The sequence below is a fragment of the Lichenostomus cassidix genome, chromosome 4 (genome assembly GCF_008360975.1).
Source record: "Lichenostomus cassidix isolate B80296 chromosome 4, HeHo_3.0, whole genome shotgun sequence".
In the NCBI taxonomy this organism is placed as follows: Eukaryota; Metazoa; Chordata; class Aves; order Passeriformes; family Meliphagidae; genus Lichenostomus; species Lichenostomus cassidix.
Window position 1 is genome coordinate 63,821,902 of NC_139484.1, and position 21,665 is coordinate 63,843,566.

The following is a 21,665-nucleotide window of genomic DNA, read 5'->3' on the forward strand; positions in this document are numbered from 1 at the left end:
CAAAACCCTTTGTGTGCAACCTGTTATAACCACAAACTTCCATATCTGTCTGTTTTAGAGAAAGGGGAGATTGTATAACTGGAAAGCAGGGCAGAGAAAGAAGCATGTGATGTTATATGCTGCTAGTGATGGGAAAACAAGTAAATAGGAAATGCCACCCACGGAATGTGACATCCTAATGCTGGCAGGCTGCTCGTGTTACTGTTGTGATGGAGATTGGGAATTCTTGGTGGTTTCATGACTCTTGAAGATGGTTACATCAATAAAATTGTGCTTGGATTCTGGGCACCTAATTTCATTCTAAAAGATCCTTTGTTAGCAAGTTTATTGTTTTAACAATCATTTCGTTGCTGCTGTCTGGTGACTCAAGACTAAGGATTGTTTTAATGTGCTGAATGGACTGCTAAGTTCAGTAATAAAACACAGGCTGTGAAGCAGCAAGTTTCCTTTCTGTGATTTCATGCAAAAGATTGTTGAAACAGAACAATTGAGACGGTAGAATCATAGAAACGTTTGGATTGGAAAGGACCTTAAAGCTCATCTCTTTGCAACCCCCCTGCCATGGCCAGGGGCATCTTCCACTAGCCCAGATTGCTCAGAGCCCCATTCTTTCTGGCTTCCATGGATGGGGCAGCCACCGCTGATGGGGCTGTACCTGGGGACACGGGGGCATTTGTGCAGTACCTGGGGACACGGGGACATTTGTGCAGTACCTGGGGACACAGCGCCATTTGTACAGTACCTGGGGACACGGGGACGTTTGTGCAGTACCTGGGGACACGGGGCCATTTGTACAGTACCTGGGGACACGGGGACGTTTGTGCAGTACCTGGGGACACGGGGACATTTGTGCAGTACCTGGGGACACGGGGACATTTGTGCAGTACCTGGGGACACGGGGACATTTGTACGGTACCTGGGGACACGGGGACGTTTGTGCAGTACCTGGGGACACGGGGACATTTGTGCTGTACTTGGGGACACGGGGACATTTGTGCAGTACCTGGGGACACGGGGACATTTGTACAGTACCTGGGGACACGGGGACATTTGTGCAGCCAGCGGGGCTTGTCCCGGGCGGAGCCGCGCCCTGCACTGCCCGCTCTGCCCCGCGCGGGGGCGCACTCCGGGGGGGAAGGGGGGGGAATGCCACAACGGCCACGCTCGCGCAGTCCCCGCCCCCATCCCGCAGGCGCTGTTCTGATTGGCGGACGGGCCCCGAACGCCGCTCTCTCATTGGCGGGCAGGAGCTTCCGTTGGGTTTGAAATCGTGTGGCGGCGGCGGAGGGGCTGCGGTTGATGGTGGGTGCGGTGTGCGCCGCCTCAGCTGAGCGCTCTGAGGGTTTGTCCCGGGAACTGCCGGCAGGTACGGGGGGCCTGGGGACCCCTCTGTGAGCTATGCGGTGGTGTGGGACTGGGGGAGGTGTTCGGGGACTCCTTTGTGAGATTGGGGTGCTGTGGGGGGCTCGAGGGCCTCTCTGTGAGCTGGGAAGGGAGAAGGGCGAGAGCGGGGGCAGGCTTAGGGGTCCTTCGGTAAGCCTGAGGTGCTGTGGGGCTGGGAGGGGCTGCTCAGGTACCTCTCTGTGAGATTGGGGTGCTGGGGGAGCTCGGGGACGCTCTGCGAGTCTGGGGTGTCTTGGGGGTGGGCTTAGGGACCCCTTTGTGCGCTTGGAGCTTGGGGGGCCTTACTGAGCCTGCAGTGCTGGGCAGGGGAGCTCTGCGGCCGCTGCGGGAGTTTGGAGGATGGCGGAGTGGGGCTGATGGGAGGCCTGGTGGCACCTCTGAGCTTGAGATGGTTTGAGTTCGGTGGGGCAATCCGGGGGGCTGAAGGGAGCCCGGAGACCTCTGTGGGGTGGTGTGGGACTGAGGGGGGCCGGTTGAGGATTCCTCTGTAAGCTTGGGGGAGATTTCAGACAGCCCTTTGTGAGATTGGGGTGCTGTGGGACCGGGGGCACCTCCTTGTTTAGGGGTGTCAGGGACGCTTCTGTGGGCTGCAGGTGACGTTTGGGGGTCATTTCTGTCAGCCTGAGGATGAAGAGAAGGCAGGATCTTGGGGATAATGGCAGGAGGGCGTGGTGGCAGGTGCTCCCCCCAGTGAATTCCGGGGTGAGGGGAGGATCCTGGGAGCACCTCTGTGTTTTGAGCATGATGTGGAGCTGATGAGGGACTAGGGGTGAGTCAGGAATAAAGAGAGACTCGGGCAGAGTTGGGTTTGGGGTTGTGGTGGGTTTTTTTTTTTTTTGTGGGGTTTTTTTGTTTGGTTTTTTTTTTTTTTTTTAAGTTTGTTTTTGACTTAAACATCGGTGCAATGGTGGGCAGGGACAGAGCTTCTCCAGAGATCCTGCAAAGCCTTTCCCAGCCTTGCTGCTTCTCCCCTGCAGTCAGGAGAAAGTGTTTATGAGAGAGTCAGTTAACTAGGAGAGTATTTATTTGTTCTGAAGTGAGATGTTTGCACTAAAATACGTATATGTGTGTCATATACATATATATATATATATATCAGCTATTTGTCAGTTTGTATGGGAATCTTCACAGCATGTACCAGTTTGTTTTGTCATGAGTGAGTGTTCTGCATCTCAGCTGCTGGAGGAATTCAGAAGAAAAAAAATTCCATCTCTGCATGTTCAGTGGCTTTTCAGGCATTTGAGGCCACATTGGTGTTTTGGATATTGTGTCCCAGTATTTGTTAAATAATAGGTTACCTGAAGCACTTTACAAATTATAGGTAACTGAGAATTTATAATCTGATGTCACTGAATTCATGTTCATTCTTAACTATAGAATGACGGGTTCCTGTGTGTGCCCAGATAAATATTCTTCTAAAATGAGGAGTATTTTCATTTTTGTGAACCTTGATAGAACCATGGAATAGTTTGGGTTGAAAGGGACCTTGAATAGCATCTTGTTCCAACCTCCCTACCAGGGAGGGAACCTCCCAGGGACATGGACACCTTCCAGTGGACCTGGTTGTTCCAAGCCCCATCCAGCCTGGCCTTGAATCCTTGAACTTTGTTTTGCTATATTGAGAAAACTTGTGTGCCTTGGATGCTGACCACTTTAAACAAAGATATGTATAAGGCTGCCCTTTCCATTTCACTTTATCACAGCTCCTAGCTAATGAACTTGTGGAATACAATTTAGATCAAATCTTGACTGCAAATCTTTAAAATTAATGCTGAAATACTTTTAATATTTTAATTCTAGAAAGGAATTTGATTTTTAGATTCAATATCTGAAGTGCTGGGTAAATGGTTTGTATGCATAAGGTGTAAATTTATTAGGTATTTTAATGACTTGGATTTGATTTACCAATGGTGCACAACTAGCTCAATGACAAAGCTGAAAAAGTCTCCAAACGAACCTGCCCTGCTTACAGAGCTTGTTTTAGAAGGTGTTGACAACTTTATCATGTCCTAAGCTTGTTTTTAAAGTAATTACAGTAAAAAAAACTACAGTTCATAAAGATTCACTTCATCTGTTGTCTCAATTTTAGTTTGGAATGAAGGAAAGCAATGAAGTTTGCTTCATATTCTACAAGTGGTTCATGTAAGAATACTTTATACATAAAATAACCTGAGCTAAAACATTAATATGATGAGTAAAGAAGGAATGAAGAAATAGCTAATACAGGCGTGCTTTGCATACCATTGCTTCTGAAGCCATTGTTTGCATTCCATTGCTGATTAAATGTACTGTTGTCTGGCTTGCAGACAAAGCAGCTGAGTCCTGTGGAGAGTAGGAAGCAGATTTCCCATAAGGATTAATGTAGGAGTGGAGAAATGTGTATGGAGCCTCAAGTACAGAAATTTAAATATATGAGGGCAATGGGATTGGAAATATGGCTTAAAATTTTCAGTCCAGGTGTTCTTGTTACATCTTTGACACTGAAGACAATTTGTAGTCTTCCTCAGCTGATTTTCTGGATTAATCTTGAGTACATAATGGAAAAACAGGGTAAAGATTACATGTTTGGCTAAATGAAGCATTTGAGATCACTTAAAATGGTTATACATTGCAGAAAGCCAATGTCTCCTCCACTTGATACTGATTATCTTGCATAGGTGATACAAGATAATACATCAGCTCTTATGAAATAAGTTGCTTTGATAGCAGTTTTTCCAGATAACTAATTGCACTTCTCAGGTGCCTTCTGTCTGTTTGCTTTTTAAAAAAATAGCCATGGCATCACTGTTATTAGACTTTAAGAATAGCAGACACTCCAATGGGAATAAAAAGTAGGCAGAATTCAAGTACATACGGCCTGGTGGCTTGCCTGGTGTATTTTAAAGGTGCTTTTTCTCTATTTCCAATTTATATTCACCCTTATCTTAGTTTCAGCTCAGGCTTTAGTTTCAAGTCCTTCACACTAGTAAAATCAAATCAGCATATATGATGTACTAAAGCTTGTGCATGTCCAGTGTAAGAACAATATTCCAGAAATACCTTTCTAATGACAATTTTCCCCAGATCTGCATACCAATAGTGTCTATGCTGCAAAGGATTCCTAAGTACTATGTGCTTTACCAGAGCACCGTATGCTCAGACAGTGCAGGAAAAAGCTAATTTGATCCAGACCTCTGATCCCAAACACACCCTTACTAGCCAAATTTGGTTCTGCTGTTTGCTGGTGTATAATGTAGTAATGAAACCATGTGAGTAAAACAGACATGATTATCATCTGTCCCTTGCAGAAGCAGTTGTGTTGCTTAGCTGGATGCCCTCTTACAAGAGACATGGCTGTACCTCACTGGCTGAAGGGGCTGGGGATGAGCAAACACTGCAGATGACAGAGCACCCTTCGTAGGATGGGCATCTTAATTAGTAAGGCTAAAATGTGAGCTGCGGAAGGCCTAATATCGACAATTAGCTCCTGAAGCCCCCTCCAAAAGCAGAGGGGCTGTGCAGTGCTGCTTTTAGATACTGCCAGAGTCTTCTGAGATACATCTTTCCATATGAAGACTTTCCATGCTTCCAACTTTCCCTTTGAAGCTGTTAATCTTGGCTAGTCAGTGCCAGGCTGCCAACTTCTTCCATTATCTCAAAGTGCATCTGGCTGACCACACCCTCTCATTCATGCTGCTGTGCTGTGTGTTGATGTTCTAGAATGAGTCTGCAGATTTTAAATGCAGAAAATGGAGAAAATGGAGGAAGCATTAAGGATGATCTAACAGCGCAAGACTGTGGCTTTTTCTTTGCGCCGCCGGAACCTACAGGGAGACCTTCCATTCTCCGCCTGTCCCAGAAAGAAAACTTGCCACCAAAAAGTGTGGGAAAAGCAATGAAGGTAAACTTTTAGTTTCGTATTATTTTTATTCTTTCTCCTTCTGTGATCTCTGCTACTGAATGCATGTGCTATTTGGTGCTTGAAAAATGCTGTGCTCATGTTTTTCCTTTTTTTCCCCTCCACCCCTTTCTTAAAGGTAACCTTTCAAACTCCTCAAAGAGATCCTCACACTCGAAAAATCCTGAGTCCTGCTATGACAGACAAACTTGAGACTACTTTTGCACTTGATGATCGTCGTGAAGACTTGATGGATGATATTTTATATGCACCCTCTGATGCTGAGTGAGTAGTGAATTCACTGTTAGTTGTGTTACCCAGGTGGGACATGCTCAAGCTAACTTTCCCCATTTTAAACCTGTGAAATTAAAATAGGATTTTCAATTCTATAATAAGATGTAAACTGTGCAGGAGGACCAAAATTAATGACTGATGCGTGAACTTTTTCAAAGATAAAATTTTCTTAAAAGTAATGACAATTATGTTGATTGTAATATTGATTATTGAACTTTATTTCCAACTCTTTTAATTGATTTCATTGAGGTGACTTATGGATAAATAGCTTGAAGAGAAACTGTAAGAAACAGTTTTGTGTTCTCTAGCTGATGTAATGTTTTCATGTGAGAATACAACTATTCTGAAGCTAAGCCTTAAAATATCTTACCTTGTATGTTAAGTACTGTTGTATCTTGAGTAGAATCTAAAGAGGTAAATCTTCTGAAGGGGTAGCTTGAATTGACACCTTGAGTCAGGGAGTATTAAGATTTTCTTTAATCTAGCAGTGCACAGTGAAAATAACATCAGTCACAAGTATAAACAAGCTTATGTGCCTTTATAGTCTAGCAGCCTGAGTCTCAAAGTGGCTCATGGTAGCTGTTTAGAGAAGAACATCAAATCTGTGGTGTTTGAATTCAGGGGGCGTCATGACAATATTAAATGCAAATTTTTGTTACTGACTTTTAGCCCCCTTCTTAACTAATGTAGATATCTGACACCAGCAAGAAGTCTGAGGTCTTAGTTTTGCCTTCTGCAAGCAAAGAAGTTTGTTTGTGTTAACTACCCAGAACTTTTATTTGATCCCTGTTTTTGTTGTTGGGAAGGAGAGAAAGGGAAAAGGGTGGCAGCGCTTATGTGTTCTTTAAGTGCATATATTTGCTTCAACTGTTTATTCCCATGTGCAGCCTAGTTCAGAAAACTGTTTCTGAGCTAACCACCACAATTAAATAATGTAATGCTATTTATGCCTCAAACTCATTGCTTGCACAAATAAACAAAGATTTAGTACTTACAAAGCTCAAGTGAGTTTAAAGGATCAGCGCTGAATTATTTTAGTTAGGGCATAATTGTATCAATGCACTGCTTGTGCTGAACATGTCCTCTCTAATTTTAAAATGTGAGTACATTGTAGCAAATAAATGAAAGGACTCGGTGTTGCAGAACGGGGTCACTTTTGCCTCGTCACAAGTGGTTGACGTTCTAAGCAGGTGTATCGCTCCTGACTGGCATTTATTAGGTTAAGCGCTGAAGGAGAGTGGGAGGGACCTGAGTAGTCGAAGCCCGGGGCTGAGCTATTGCCCGGAAGAGGCGCTCAAACCGGGTGAGGAGGACTTCTTCAGCTCTTATCTCCTGCCTCTGCTTTCGAGCTTATCAAAGTGGAGTTTTTAGTGAGTGGCTTTTAATCATGTTCTGTTTTCCAGCAGATAAGGATGGCACATAGAAATAATAACTTTATGGAGGGACAAAACAATGGGAGGAAATCCTGTTTCAGGAAGTAATGGCTTAACTCTCTGTAGTCTGAGGCTAAACTTTGAGAAGTTGTGTGGAGTTTGGGGAAATAAAGTGGAGAGCAATAACTTGTAGAATACTCAGCAATAGTGACTACTCAAACTCTTTAACATATTCCTTTTGCTAGGAAATATTGTCTTTCTGTTATTGGAGGAGTATTTTCCTGTATATCACTCCACTCTTCAGATCTGCTGTTGTACAGAATTTAAAGTGTATGAAGTACAGGTTCTGTTTTGGTATGTAAGCCCTCAAAAATCAAATGCTGGTGCATACTTTCAAGGGGAAAATATTTGCCAGAATGAGCAGACAAAGTAATGACTAGCAGGAGAGAGCCTGAATCATGACTTGGTTTGGTCCCAGACTTGAGTCTGTCGTGACTCAGAGATGAATCTGCATGAAGATGTTCCACAAGTTGTGCTTGTGCTTGAGCTGCTGTCAATAACTCCTCCTAAGCAATGTGTTTCACTGCCTACTGAAAGGGAAATGTCCAAATGCTGTGGTGAGTAGAGCAGTCTCCAGGCATGACTGGCATAAGGTAGCAAGGCTGTGTAGAACAGGTAGCTTAAGAACATTAACTTCAAGGGTTGATCCTCCCTATGCTTCACATGTACCAGAGCTCATAAATCTTGACTGTTTAGGTGACAACTGAATTCTTGCTGTTGTGTTTTGCTGTCAACTGCCTTATTGAAAAAAAAAATCAGATTACTCCGAACATGCGAAGCTACTTGTGCAAATCTTTCTAAAGATAATTTCAAATCATGCCTGAAAATTAACTATAGCATGTGTTGTCTTTTTTTTTAACACAGCACATGTCAACAAAAGACTGAAGCTGAAACCAACAATACACAAATGCCAGAGAAGGTCAGCGTGGCTCCTTACCCAGATGATGAGATGCCAGTGAAGAGTCGAGGTTCCTACAATCTTGATTTTGATAACTTAAATGACATCAATCCTTTTCAAAGTTCAGTACAGTTGCCTCATTCTCCTGGAAATCTGCAGAAGTCTCCTGTAAAAATATCTAGCAGCCCTGAGAAAACTATTGAAAAAGGTAATGATTCTCTTCTGCAGTATGATGCAGCTCCTTTTGTTTCAACCACAGCAAGTACAGAGTGTTTAAGTGAAGAGAAGACTCTCATCTCTGAAAAAGAATCTGCACTGAGCAAGCTGGAGTCTAACAAATCCAAGCTGTCCCCTAAGCAAGCAATTGGTGACTCTGAGCAGGGTGTGAAGTCTGCTTCCACAGATGCAAGCCAAGCTGATAATTCAGTGGCACTAGCAGAGGCACCTACACCTCCTGTACAGCCACCTGGCAACTTAGGTCCCAGTAGTTCTGATGTAAATGATTCTTTTAAAACTGAGGAATCAAAGCTTCAGAATGTTTCAGCAGCAGAAAAAGCCTCTGCAGAAGAGTCAAAGCCTGACAAAGAGCTGAGTGTCTCCAAAGGAAAACCTGCAGAAAAGCCTGATGTCACCAAGGCTGGACCAGTAAAACTGGAATTTGACTTTGATAATACCACTGCTAGAAAACCACCTCCTAAGAAACTAGGTAAAAGACCTGGAATTAAGCCACCTACCAAAAGAATTCCTGTTACCAAGACAAAACCAGAGAATACTGAAGTGCAAAATAAAAGTAATGTGGAAGATGAAATCCCTCTTCCTAAAGCATCTTATAAGTTTGACTGGGACAAACTTGATGATCCAAACTTCAATCCATTTGGAGGAGGCTCTAAAATTTCCACCTCACCCAAGAGGTCTAAACCCAGCCCTCAGAAAGTTCACCTGCCAGAGGAACAGGATAGGATCTCACCAAGAAGGGAACCTCTTCCAGTGGAGCAGGAAAGCAGTCCAAGTACCTGTGAAACTCTTGAGAAAGAAGAACCCAAAAATCTGTAAGTAAATCTGTAACTGAATGCAGAGTCACCTTGAATTTATGTGAGGAAAGTTAGATAGTATCTCAGACCAGTCCATTCCTACTTCTTTGATTGCCTCCCTCCAAGGTTAGCCCTGTCTGTTGTTGTAATCTTTAACACAATTATGTTGCAACAGCAAAGATCTTAATTAGTGAAACTCCTGAGATGATTAGCTCTCGGCAAAAGGCGTTCTTAAATCTGGGAGAATGAGAGGTAACAGGCTTAGATATGGGAAAAGCATTGTTCAAGTGGTGCTTTCCCCACTCCTTTAAGAGTAAAGTGTGGAGAATCAGGTGACTGCTGCTGTCTCCCAATGAAACAGGGAAGTAAGCAGCAGTGTTGAACATGGTGCAGCATGGGAAGGGACCAGGCAATTTTGTTCTCACTGAACTCTGAGGTGCTGTTTATTCCCTGCATGTTCTTGGTAGCTAAATGCTATCTCAAATAAAAAGACCTGTCTCTGAAGCTGCAATTTGTTTGGCACTACACAAACTTTTTGAGAATGGAATATGTTGTTCCCTTTCCTAGAAAGTCTAGTCATTAAAATGTCAATGTTACTGTAGACAGTCAGGTGCTTGCCAGAACTAGACTGTCACGAATTGTTCATTTGACGGAAGTGTTTGTACTTTTGCTCCCTGTGTAACATGATCAGTTACTGTTTACCAAGGTGAAAAGTTTACTTACTGCTGACAGCACAAGTGGAGTATCGGCCTTCTCTAATGAAGTTCACACCAATAATCACAGCACTGCTTTGGAAAGAGGAGCAGGCTGCTTGTAATTCTGTTCTTAATTAAACAAAAATCCTATCTTTAATTTAAAAAAAGTAATGAGCCTAACAAATGGAAATAAATGAACAGTGTTAAGTGAACAGAAATAAGTAATGCTGCTGTCACTTCCTGTTTTCCAAATAACACTGCTTCTGATGGAGGGAGAGCTTTCTGTCACATAAGTTCTCACCTGATGAGACAGTAAATTTACATCCCCACTCTCTCTAAAGCTTCCCATGCTGTGGCAGAATGTCTCAACAAAGCTACCTTTGTTCAGTTCATCTAGTAATATAGAATTTGAACTGTGTGACCTTAATACTGATTTATTATTTTTTAAAATTTTCTTCTTTGTTTTTTATTTTTCTTTTCATTAGGGGAATTGTTGAGCAGAGTGTGGTGGAAGACATGCCAGAAGCTCAAAAAGAGAAGCCAGGAGTTCAAGTAGAAGCTGAACTTCCAGGAAAGAGAGAAGTGGTAAGGTATAGGAAAGATAGACAGTTCTTACCAAGTTGTTCTATGAAACAGAGTTCTGACTTAATGACTTAATCTTGTGAAACCTATTTTTGATATTTTTGTCTAAGAATTAGTGGGTTTATACATCTTCAGCAGCTCTAGAAGGAATATCAATTGTGCAGACCTGAGTTTTGAAGGTAACATCAGAGACAGCCAAATTGGTACCTTGGTATTTAGTATCTTTTTTTGATCAGCAGTTGCATAGAAGGACAAACATAAGGGTGTGGACTCTCAAGAAGTGGCTCCTGTATAATATGAGCTGTGCTCAGTGTTGGTAGTTTAACTTCTATGCCTGTGAACTCTTGTTTCATTTTGTTGGCTGCCCAGTTAGTTTAAGACAAACCAATTCAATCATTTAAAATTATTTTCATTACATTTTAAAATAGTTATTTTAACAGTAAAAAATTGTTTTTCTCATCAGGAGAAGCAAATGAGCCCATCTAAAATGTCTCCAGCCAATGCAGCCCCCTCTCAAGATAACATGGTTTCCACTGACAGTGGAACAAAGCCAATATCTACGGGAGAAATTAGACCTACTTCCCCCAAAACTGAAGTAATAGCAGATGATACAGCTAATGGTGAACCTGAAGAGTTATTCAGACCATCATCAGAAGGTGAGAGCATTTCTTTTAAACTGACTGAAAATGTATTGTTACAACAATGTGTGTGTATATATTTTTGTACTTAAGTTTTGTCACAGATTCTATTTTTTTTTTCCTCTCCTTCTGAAAGGACTCCAGAGCCCACAATGTCAAGCAGTGCTGGGAAATGTACCTAAGCCTATTTCTAACTTACTCTGGTTTTAGCTAAGTTCAAAAAGCTGGCTGTAAGAATTCAGCTGCCTGGGAGGATGAGATTTAGGCTGGTGCAAAAACTATTTTTTAGGGTTTCAGTGGCAGTTTCTGTGCTGAAAAATTGCTCCCTTAAAATAATTTCTAGTATTAAAAGCTTTGTAAAATAAGAGCACTAGAGCTATACAGCTGTTTGTATTTGTGAGTGTTGTAGATTACTGCAGGCCTTAGCACTACTGGTTTCATATTGCAGTGTGGATGATCTTTCTGACAAGCATGCTTGTCTTGAGAGCTTCTTGTATAGCTGTGATTTAACTGCTTGGAAGGTTTATTCCTGGTAGGAGCATGGAGTGGAAGGATGAGCAAATGGTTTGACTGCAGTGTAGTCTGTCACTTACCTTCATACTTGCGTGGAGTCACTATATTGGGAAATGGCTATAACTTTGTCAGTCAAATCTGAGCTGTCTATGAATTTTAATGGTAGGATTGACTTTCTTGCTCTTTATGGGGCATTGTGTATAATAGAATATCTGAGTGTGCCTGTCACTTTAACCATAGAAAAACAGAAGTTTTTCAACTGTGTGTTAAATCCTACACATTCTTAAAAGTATTTGGTAACAAATGGAAGCTGTAAGTTTGCTTAGCTTAGAAATCGTGGCTTTTTTCAGGTCTAGATAGAAAGTATTTTGAACAAATGAAGAACCTAGGAAGTCATGAGAATGAGAGCAGGAATTTATTTGCTTTATGCATATCTGTTTGTTTCTGAGTGTGGTAGGACAATATAACAGCATTACGTCTTCATTTTATTGTTTCCTCCTTTTTCAGTTTTAGGAATGGGCATAGACTATCTGGAACAGTTTGGGTCTTCATCAGTAAGTATGACATTAAATATTTTGTTTGCCTTCCTGGCTCTGTGGAGAGGAAAGGAAAGATGAAACTGTCAAGCCTTAAATATTTTCTTGAATTAACTTTGAATTGTCTACAGAAATTTGTCACCTATTTCAATGGAATGTTGCAACAGGGCTGGGTAGAGGGTGATGGTGCAAGGAAATGTAGCTAAAAACAATTCAACTAAAAAGCTCTCTGGCTGTCAGTTTGCAAAGGTGCTATTTTTCTGTAATAGCAGTGAAACTGAGGTGAATGACATTTCACTTCTGGCCAAAACTGCCAAAACATGATGCTTTGAAAGTGCAGGATTATTATTTAAATTTTTTTTTTTTCTAAGCTCTTTGGCTTTATGGTGAGGTTCAGGGAAAATGTCTCTAAATTGGGCTTGTCATGTTTTAATCAGTTCAGCTTAGTTATTCTTTATCCTGCTTGGGTCCAGAATAAGAGTATCTCTGAACAGCAGATATACTGAATTGAAATTGTTTTTAGTCATGCTGTGTTTGTCATTATTGTATCAGCAAAGGCAGAATGGCATACACTGCTTTTTTAGCTTACAATGCTATCCTTCCCTCTCAGTGTCTTCTGCTGGTTTGGAATAGTTCATGAATGTTTGCCCTTTTGATTCTGTCTGTGAGCAGATTGAATTCCCTTGATATTACATAAGGACTTAAGCATGTGGGCACTGAGTTCTCTTATGTAATTTTCCTCCTGAGAACAATGCTCTGGCCACTGAAGAATAGGCTCACCCACTCTTCAGAGGATTATTTATGTGTGTGGGTGGGATGTGTGTGTTGTGCTCTGAAGCAGCAGATCTGCCAGTTTATGCCTCTTTCCCTTCAGTTCAAAGAATCAGCCTTGAGAAAACAGTCACTGTATTTGAAGTTTGACCCTCTGTTGAGAGACAGTCCAAGAAAACCAATTTGTGGTACTATTGAATCAAGTGAGAGTATCATGGCAGCTCCACCTCAGCCTGGGTAGGTACTGACTTAGTACATAAAATCAGAGTCATTTAGCTTGGAAAAGACCTTTCAGATTGTCAAGCCCAACACTTAAATCAGCACTGGGGAGTCCATGACTAAACCATGTCCCACATCTACACATCTTTTAAATACCACCAGGTTTGGTGACTCTACCACTTCCCTGGGCAGCCCATTCCAATGCTTGACTATCCTTTCAGTCAAGAAATTTCCCCATTTAATTTAACCTCCCCTGGTGGAGTTTGAGGCTGTTTCATCCAGTCTTCTTCCTTGGGAGAAGAGACCAACCCTCACTTCACTACAGCCTCCTATCAGTTGTAGAGAGTGGTAAGGTCTCCCTTGAGCTGCCAGGCTGAAATCCCTCAGCTCTGCTTTGTCAGACTTCTGCTCCAGACCCTTCACCAGCTCTGTTGTCCTTTTCTGAACTCACTCCAGCACCTCAATGTCCTTCTTACAGTGAGAGGCCCAAAACTGAACACAGGATTCAAGGAGTGACTTCACCAGTGCTGAGTACAGGAGGACAGTCACTGTCCTGGCCCTGCTGGACACACAAGAGCTGGTACACACAAGCTGGTACATGAGTTTTGCAAAGAAAGGCAGCACTTGATTTTAATGGTGTATGTTTGTTCATTTTTAGTCCTGTTGCTGATTTAAATAAACTGCTTGAGGAAGCTGGAAAGCCTCTAGTGAGTCTTGAAAGTGAAGAAAAACCAAAAGGACTAGATCTTCTGGGGACATTTACAACTTCTGTAAGGGTGTCTGGAATGCTTATCAGGTTTCATGTTGATACTTTGGGAAGGGGATAGTCTAGGTTCTGGGCTTAAGACTTCTGCAAATATTTTAGGGATTGCAGAATGTGATAAATGATTATTTAAACAGTAGTTTTAAAGCAGGTTGGATACCTATTTGTATCAAAGTTGAACTTGGTAATGAACATTTTCTAACATTTCATTTGTGATGAAGTATTAAAAGGTTTTTTTGTGGAAACTGTTGCTGTTGCACAAGGTCTAAGAGAATTTGAGTTGTTTTTAAGAATGCTTTAGTCGAGCAATCTTTCATGCAAGTCAAGCCACAAAAGACAGGCTTTGTGTATTGTAATTGCATTGGTGGGATGAAAAGCACTTTGATTAAACTGGATGGTCTACAGTCTATGGTTTATAGTTTGAACAGCTTTTCATGAGCAGATCTGCACACAGCAGCTCATCCTGAAATGGTATCTTAACTTGTGGGGAGCAGCATGGTGTTGTCTAGTTTGTTTCTGATAGCTGTAATTGTGGGATAGCAGTTCTGGCTCTGCCTTGTAGATATTTCTTAGAGCTGTGTGGTTAACTTCAAAGTAAGAAAGTTACAGTAACACAATTCTGGAGGTATCTTGTGTGTTTAAGTAAGATATGTTAACTTAGCATTGAATAATGTCTATATAGCTACAATGACATGACAATAGGAATCTGTTGAAACTTTACTTTTTTTTTTTTTTCCTCCTCACAGGACACTGGTCCCCTAATTCCAGACTCCCTGAGTAGTGATGTTCCTCCAGTCCCTTTTGCTGCTTCTACAAACACTGCAGTGGATGCTATCATAGATGTGCTAAAATATAGCCAAAAAGACATGGATGCAGCAGTTGAACTGGTTAAGAGAGAGGTATGGTGGTCCTTTCAAAGTAGAACCTGGCATAACCTTGCAAGATCCTTTTGTTTAAATTGTCTGGGATAGATCTCTACTCTGCAGTTTTTTTCATTGTACTTAACATAAGTATCTCATTCTGAAAAGCTTGCTGTGGACTTGATGGGTGCTGTCGGTCTAGAACTCTTTGGAGCTAATATTTAAGGGAATAGGTTAAACTTCATTATTAGGTTCTACTTTTGATGTGGTCACTATTAAAAGGCACTATCAGATGGGGTAGTTAGGCTTAAGATCAGTGATCTGGATACTTATTTTGCAGGCAGGAAATAAATTTCATGCTAATGCAAGAGAGTGGCTTCTTATATAATTTCCCTAAAACAAGATTAAATTGTAGTGCCAGTTCAGTGCTATGATCAGTTCTTTCCTTGTGGGATGTGAATGCACACCAGTATGTAAAGCTAATAAAGTGAAGGTGAGATCTGGAGCTCACTCCAGAGGACAAAGACATTAATGGAGGAGGGAAGAAGTAGTTGGTAAGATTTTAAGCCTGTTCTGTAACCACAGAAATTGCCTTTAAAAGCCCATCTTCTGACTGATGCAAGAACACTTATATATACACTCATTTCAAAAATTGGGGTACTTGATTCATTATGGCTTGAGTTATGCAACCCCACAGATACTAAATAATGTAAGAGGAGTATTGAAGCATGAATGTCCTTAAAGCTAATTGTATCACTTCAGTAAAAAATGGAGCTTTCAAGATTCCTGACTGCTGTATTGTAGGCAGTGACACTAGGGACAAGAAACAAAGATGACCTATGATTATTCGCTGCTTAAATTATTCTTTCATTTTAGAATAGAGGTCGTGGCTTTTCTAGGAGTAACTCTTACTTTCTGTCATTTAGAGGTGACTTTCACCCAGCATATTGCCTAATACAGGAAAACAAATGTGTCTTTCACAGGGAACAGCTCTTAGTGCATTGATCTAAAACTGAGAATCTCTATATAATAGCAGGGGATAAAGCTTTTAATATCTTAAAAGTGCTGCTCTACTTTCATGTCTAAAAGCACTATTTTAAACCTGCAAACCTTGTTGTAGGTGTGACTGGATGACTTCAGCTGTATCAGCTGTATTCAGCTTAAATTAAAAAATACAGCAGTATTAAGCTGTATTCAGCTTAAATAAAAAGGCTTGGAATTGCAATATTAACCTGAAAGGAAGATGACTAAGTTTTAATTTTTATTTTCCTCTGAAACAACTCAAGAGTTGGAGGACAAGGAAAACCTGTTTTCCTTCTGAACAAAGCTTGCTTTTTTAGGGTCTGCTGAATCATTTCTGTTTGCAAGAGAGTTTCTAATTTGTTTCCATCTTCACATACTTTTGCTTTTGTAACATTTGTTTCTAGCCTATCACTACTTCTCTTTATAGTTCGTACATTCTTTTTTCACTTGTGCCCTGCTTCCTGTCATCTGAAATATTGTAATACATTTTAAATGAATTTGCTTTAAAATAAATAGTGAAGTTCAGTGTACTACAGTATACTGTGCAGTTTTGGGATAAAATTAGCAGTAATAATGTTCTTTCACTTTAAGACCAGGTTATTTTATGTATTTTGGGCCTCTTTTCTGTGATGGCCTCTCAGACTGCAGTCAGCTCTTTGTTAGTTCTTAAGTATAATTTGTCCTGAGGTCTCTGTTATGGAGTTTGCACAAAATGTTTAGCAAAGAGTGTTTGTGCTGCTTAATTGTGTTACTGGGAGCTCTGCTTTAGTTCAGCTGATGTGAAATAGGTATCATTATTCTGAAGTGAATAGAGGCATCTTTTAATCCTCCCCCTTCCATGTTCCCCAATTTAGTGTTGAATATAAATTACTGCAAACACCAATTTGATCTTGAATAGGCTTCTGGTGTTCGTTCTCTCATGTGTTAAGATTAGCAGGTTTGTGAAGTGCATTTTTGTCTGCCTTGTAAATGAGAGGAAAATATGTTACTAGAGAGAGAGTTCCTTGGCCATTTGTGTTCTCAGAAGTTATAGTGATCTACATAGACACTGAGTAAGAGTAGCCAAGAGGCTGGTTGGCTGAGTTGGCTCTGATCTTGCCACTTGAAGAGATACTGGTAACGTGGTAGGAATCATAGATACAGAACCCATGTATTAATCTAGATCTTATGAGTCAGATTTGTAATGAAACAATTTTGATTCTATTAAGCAATTAGAACTTCTCTCTCTGTGCTAAGTTAAAAGTATACCTAAGCTGCCCTTTTGTCTGTTTTTAGTATAAAATCTTTTATCTCTGTTTGTGCAAAAAATGAAGGTTTACCTTTTCACCCTCAAAGGTTCAAGAGAAGGAGCTGGAGATTCAGGAATGGAGTAAGAAGTATGATAAGCTTCATATGGAATACAAGGAAATGGGGTATGAATCTGTCCTTACACTTTTATCTACTTACTTACTCCAGAGGCTTTTTCTAACTAATGTTCAACTTCTCTTTTCATGGTTTTTAGAAAAATAGTTGCTGAATTTGAACAGACAATAACGCAAATTATGGGTAAGTTCCATGTTTGTACTTTGAATGCCTTGAGGGGCTGGGGCATGCTTCATCTAGAGTTACTAAATAAGATTAGTACTTTTCACCTCTGACATTAATATCTCAAGTCCTTCCAAGACAAGTGTAAAGTTTAAGACAAGGTAGTTAGACTAACAATTTTATGCATATTCATACAGACATGATACCACTTGGTAGGTAACAATGACTTTTTTGATCTGGCATGAACACATCTTAACTTTTTCTTATTCTCCACTGGGGTGTGAGCTGTTGGTTTATTAAAACTAGCAGCTTCAGTTGTCAACACTTTGTGTTTAATTGTTTATTATCTGACATCATTTAAGTGGCCAGATACCACTAGAAGTTCTTGCTGGACAGATCTGGCCTTTGCTTTAGTCAAGTTTGTGGCTTCAAAACTAGGAAAGACATCCAGTGAAACTCTGGTTGTATAGTACACTTTCTCAGCTCAGAGCTGAATGGGCACATCTATGCCAGCTCTTTTGTGCTTCTCTAAGGCTATGGGAAACATAGCTTGGCCATGCTAACACAAACCTGTCCTGAAAGTCTGCTATGCTAGTTTGACTTGTTGTCCCAGTCTCCTCCAGATCTTTCAGCTGTTGTATATGTTTAATGAAAAATATTTTTGGATTCCTTGCTTCTATCACAACATTTGAGGCTTCTGTTATGGTAAACTCAGGTGGAGTATTTTGACTCCAGTGCAGAAGAAAAAGTGTTTTTGGCAAACACCTTGACATGGTGTTTAATGACCTTAAGTTTGGTGTGAGGTACTATGTAACATAGAGACAAAGGCAGATTTCTTACAAACACAGAAATGGTGTCTTTCCAGGTGAGAGGCTATGTTATGAAACATTTGTGAGAGGAAGAAGTGAAGATGTGGGTGTTACGTCTGTACAATGGAACTAATTTTATGCTAAAATAACTCTAATGGGTTAAATCCACTTTCTCTAGAGGATTCTCAGAAGCAGAAGGAAATCTCGAGGAAAGAAATACAGAAGCTGGTGGAAGAGAAGCAGCAAGCTATTTCAGATCTGAACTCCATGGAGAAGTCTTTCTCTGAACTCTTCAAACGACTTGAAAAACAGAAAGAGGCATTAGAGGGTTACCACAGAGTAAGATAATTTAATGCAAATAAAATCCTTCCAAAATAAATGAGATTTAGTGGAGAGGAAATGGTGAAATTTCCAGAGCAGCCATTAATCAGGTAGTATAGGAACTATCTGTAAAATCACATGCTAAGTTCTTTATTGAAAGATTATAAAAAACCCACTAATTTGTTGTATTTAGTGAGTGAGATAATGATATCTGTTAGAAGGCAAAGTTTCTTCAAACAGAAGTGAGGTGGTTTTTGCTGCAACACATTTTTGTTAATCAGAGACACTCTCATGTAGCAACTGCTGCATAAGAGCAGCTTGTTTCTCCTACATCATATTGAATGGGTGCTGAAGAGGGTTTGCAATTACAGGTCTGAATAATAGCTTATTGGGTGCTCTTTACTAAGACGTTTGTGGGGTTTTTCTAAAGCTGAAGTCAAGCCTTCATTCTACAGCCTCTTCAGAGGCTGGAGGAAGGAGGCTGATGAGGGGTATAAGCTGTGGTTTCTTATTGCATGAAATCATAAGAATTGATTCAGTTGGTGCCTTAAAAATTTGTCTTCAGATTTTTTTCATTCAGTTATCCTTTAATGTCCCTATTTACTGAAACTTAGAAACTAGCCTGTTAGAAGTTTCGTGGTAGTGTAGGTTTGAGAAACAGGCATAAATGTCTATTATAACTTTAGTTTCTTCTTTACTAATATGTCAGGCTTCCTTCATCTTGTGTCCCTTCCGTTGCCACCCTTAATTCAGAAGCCTTTTTCTTAGCACAGAGAAGCATCACTTGGATACAGAGTTCCTAAATTCAAGACCTGGAATTAGTAGGGAGTCTTAGCACTTTTTTTCAAGAAGTTCCAACTTGCTACACTAGCTAATAAAGTGTGCTCATAGTGTGACTACCAATGGAACTTTTTTGCTGTTAATCTTGGATTTGGTTACATCAGGATACAAAGGCTGAATCTTTCTATGGGTTCTTTGTCTTAAGTTGCAACTGTCCCAAGAATAGCTAGAAATCCAGCTTCTTCAAAGCAGATTTTAAAAAAATCAAAGCAAAACAGCAAAACCAAGTAGTGACTGTAGTTTTAGCGACCTTCCCCTTTACTAGAGTTTGTTACTAAATGTATATTGGGGGAAATATGATGAATAAATGTTTGCAAAGTTGATAGTTGAAAGGAGGCACTTTAGTCCATATAAGCCTGTGGTACTTCACAGTTGCTCCTGTTACTCCAGTGAGCAAATTCTGCCACTTGAAGTGTAGTCAAATAGCCCATTTGTCAAGTGGAGAGACTCTTCCATCTGCTGCATAAAAGGTTAACTAAACTTCTTTGGTTTTGGGACAGAATGAAGAAGTTTTGAAAAAATGTGCAGAAGACTACTTGGCTAGAATTAAAAAAGAGGAGCAGAGATATCAGGCACTCAAAGCACATGCTGAGGAAAAGCTGCAGCAGTAAGTACCATGTCAAGAAGCCAAGTATTGGGAATCAAATGTAGTTTTCACAGTTGCTGCAGAATGTGGTTCAATAGTGCCAAAACTTGGCTTAAATGTGCTTCATTTGGTGATTAACCCAGAGTGCAAGCATCTGGTGGGATTCTATGAAGAGCTTTGCTGTGCTGTCTGAAGGGGATGTAAACATTATCTTGCACCTGTTTCAGAGCCAATGAGGAAATCGCCCAGGTTCGCAGCAAAGCAAAATCAGAGACCGCAGCACTTCAGGCCACTCTGCGCAAAGAACAGATGAGGATCCAGTCTTTAGAGAGGAGCCTTGAACAAAAGGTCAGTCACAAAGCCATGGGTGAGTCTGTTCAAGCCATTGCCTTAGACTAGGTCAAGAACTCCCTTGTACCAGGGCTAGAAGGAGCCTTGCTAACTGTGCTGGTTTAGATGGCTGCTGTCCTGGCAGGCTTCTGGAAATAGGCATTGAGACCTAAGACACAAGTGTATCATGTCAGGACTTGTCTGTATGTTTAGATTTTTTTTTTTTTTTTTGAGCACAAGGTTTGTTCCCAAACCAATCTGGGCTACTGTGTCAGCAGGTTACTGGAACTACTAAAGAAAGTGGTGATTAACAGTTACATGTGCAGAGCAGAATTTAGAAATAAATTTTGAATAACTGTCTGGCTCAGCTTGTTCATGAACATGACTTGTAACCTATTGGCACTAATACATATTTGACTGTATGTGACTCAAGTTTTCAATATTGTTCAGGCCATTAATCCTTGTACTTTTTATTGTTTCACACTGCATAGGTAATATCTTAAAATGTTTTGTAAAGGCATGTCAGTTTACTTTGTTGGAATAATTCAAAGGAATAAGCTTTTTGAGGATTAAAAGTCACTGCTGGAAATGCATGCTGTTAATTTTACTGCATCATTGTTGTCTGTGCCAGCATTGAAGCTTCAAAAATGGGTATTGCTGACAGATTCCTATAATGGAGAAAGCCCATATTTGTGAGTCTTCAGGCTTATGGCTAAAGTTTGCATAGCTGAGGAAACAGTAGGCCTGTAGCTGGAGAGATGAGACTAGCAATTTAATCCAGAACTAGGTTTGGTTTTATCATAAATACAGTAACACTTCAAGGGTTCTTATCAAAATTGTGTAACTGTTCCATAAGGAATTCTACAAACTAGGAATTATTGACACATGTCAGTAAAAGTTTGAAGGCATCATTTTAGAGTATCTCTTGTGAAGATTAAAATCTAAACTATCCCTGTCTTGAATTTTGGTGTACCTAACCAAAAGTCTTGTTTCCCTGGATCAGTTGGTTTCCATGTATTATGGAAATTTCTGGGGAAGGAGAAACAGTATAGTGGATTCTGGCTCTTTTCCGGAGTCTTCTAAGGATGCCATGGGACCTTTGACTTAGTAGACTCTCCTTAACATTAAATTTGCATGAGCCACTATCATGTAAATGGACTTTCTATTCCATATACTGGCAAACAGGACTTGTTGCCACTCAGCTCACTACAAGTTTGTAACATTGTTTGGACATATCTGAAATTCACTTTTTTAAATTTCTTCCACAGACTAAAGAAAATGATGAATTAACGAAAATCTGTGATGACTTGATCTTGAAGATGGAAAAAAATTGATATCTTAACTGTCTTGTAAATATGTTTAGTTTCTGACTTACTGTCTTGTGTGTTCATTCATTTTTTAATGTATGTGGGGAAAAAATAAAATTCTTGATTCACACTTGTCTCTCATATTATTGGCTGTGTCTTTTGTAGGAAACATCTATTAACTTAAGTTCAGTTGCTGCTTTCCAATAAGTAACAATGTCTTTCATAACATTTTCACATGTTGGCCAAAAGGAAAACTTTTAATCAGTGTACCTTCAAGTCTGTTCCCTGTGTAAGAACTTCAAAGTTCTATACTCTTGACCTGGCTTTGCTAGGAAGGGTTGCTGTGTGCCACATCTCTATTTTGCACTTCCTATTCTCTCAAATAAAGGCATTCCAGAGTTATAAGACTCT

General features: G+C 40.4%; 1 protein-coding gene across 3 annotated transcripts; it reads left to right on the top strand.

Annotated features, from left to right (window-relative positions):
* Positions 1–1,237: 1,237 nt before the first annotated feature.
* Positions 1,238–21,395, top strand: TACC3 (transforming acidic coiled-coil containing protein 3). Of its 3 annotated transcripts, none has more exons than XM_085059602.1 (16): positions 1,238–1,366; positions 5,104–5,284; positions 5,421–5,566; positions 7,873–8,955; positions 10,118–10,217; positions 10,678–10,870; positions 11,873–11,919; positions 12,776–12,909; positions 13,550–13,661; positions 14,401–14,553; positions 16,873–16,949; positions 17,039–17,082; positions 18,049–18,209; positions 19,532–19,638; positions 19,845–19,965; positions 21,216–21,395. In XM_085059602.1, the coding sequence occupies exons 2-16, from the start codon at positions 5,105–5,107 to the stop codon at positions 21,279–21,281; spliced, it is 2,724 nt and encodes a 907-aa protein (XP_084915728.1). In that variant the 5' UTR covers positions 1,238–1,366; position 5,104; the 3' UTR covers positions 21,282–21,395. The 3 variants fall into 3 exon arrangements, with proteins under 3 accessions (XP_084915728.1, XP_084915730.1, XP_084915729.1); XM_085059603.1 differs by lacking the exon at positions 1,238–1,366 and adding an exon at positions 2,048–2,173; XM_085059604.1 differs by lacking the exons at positions 12,776–12,909; positions 13,550–13,661.
* The last annotated feature ends 270 nt before the right edge of the window (positions 21,396–21,665 follow it).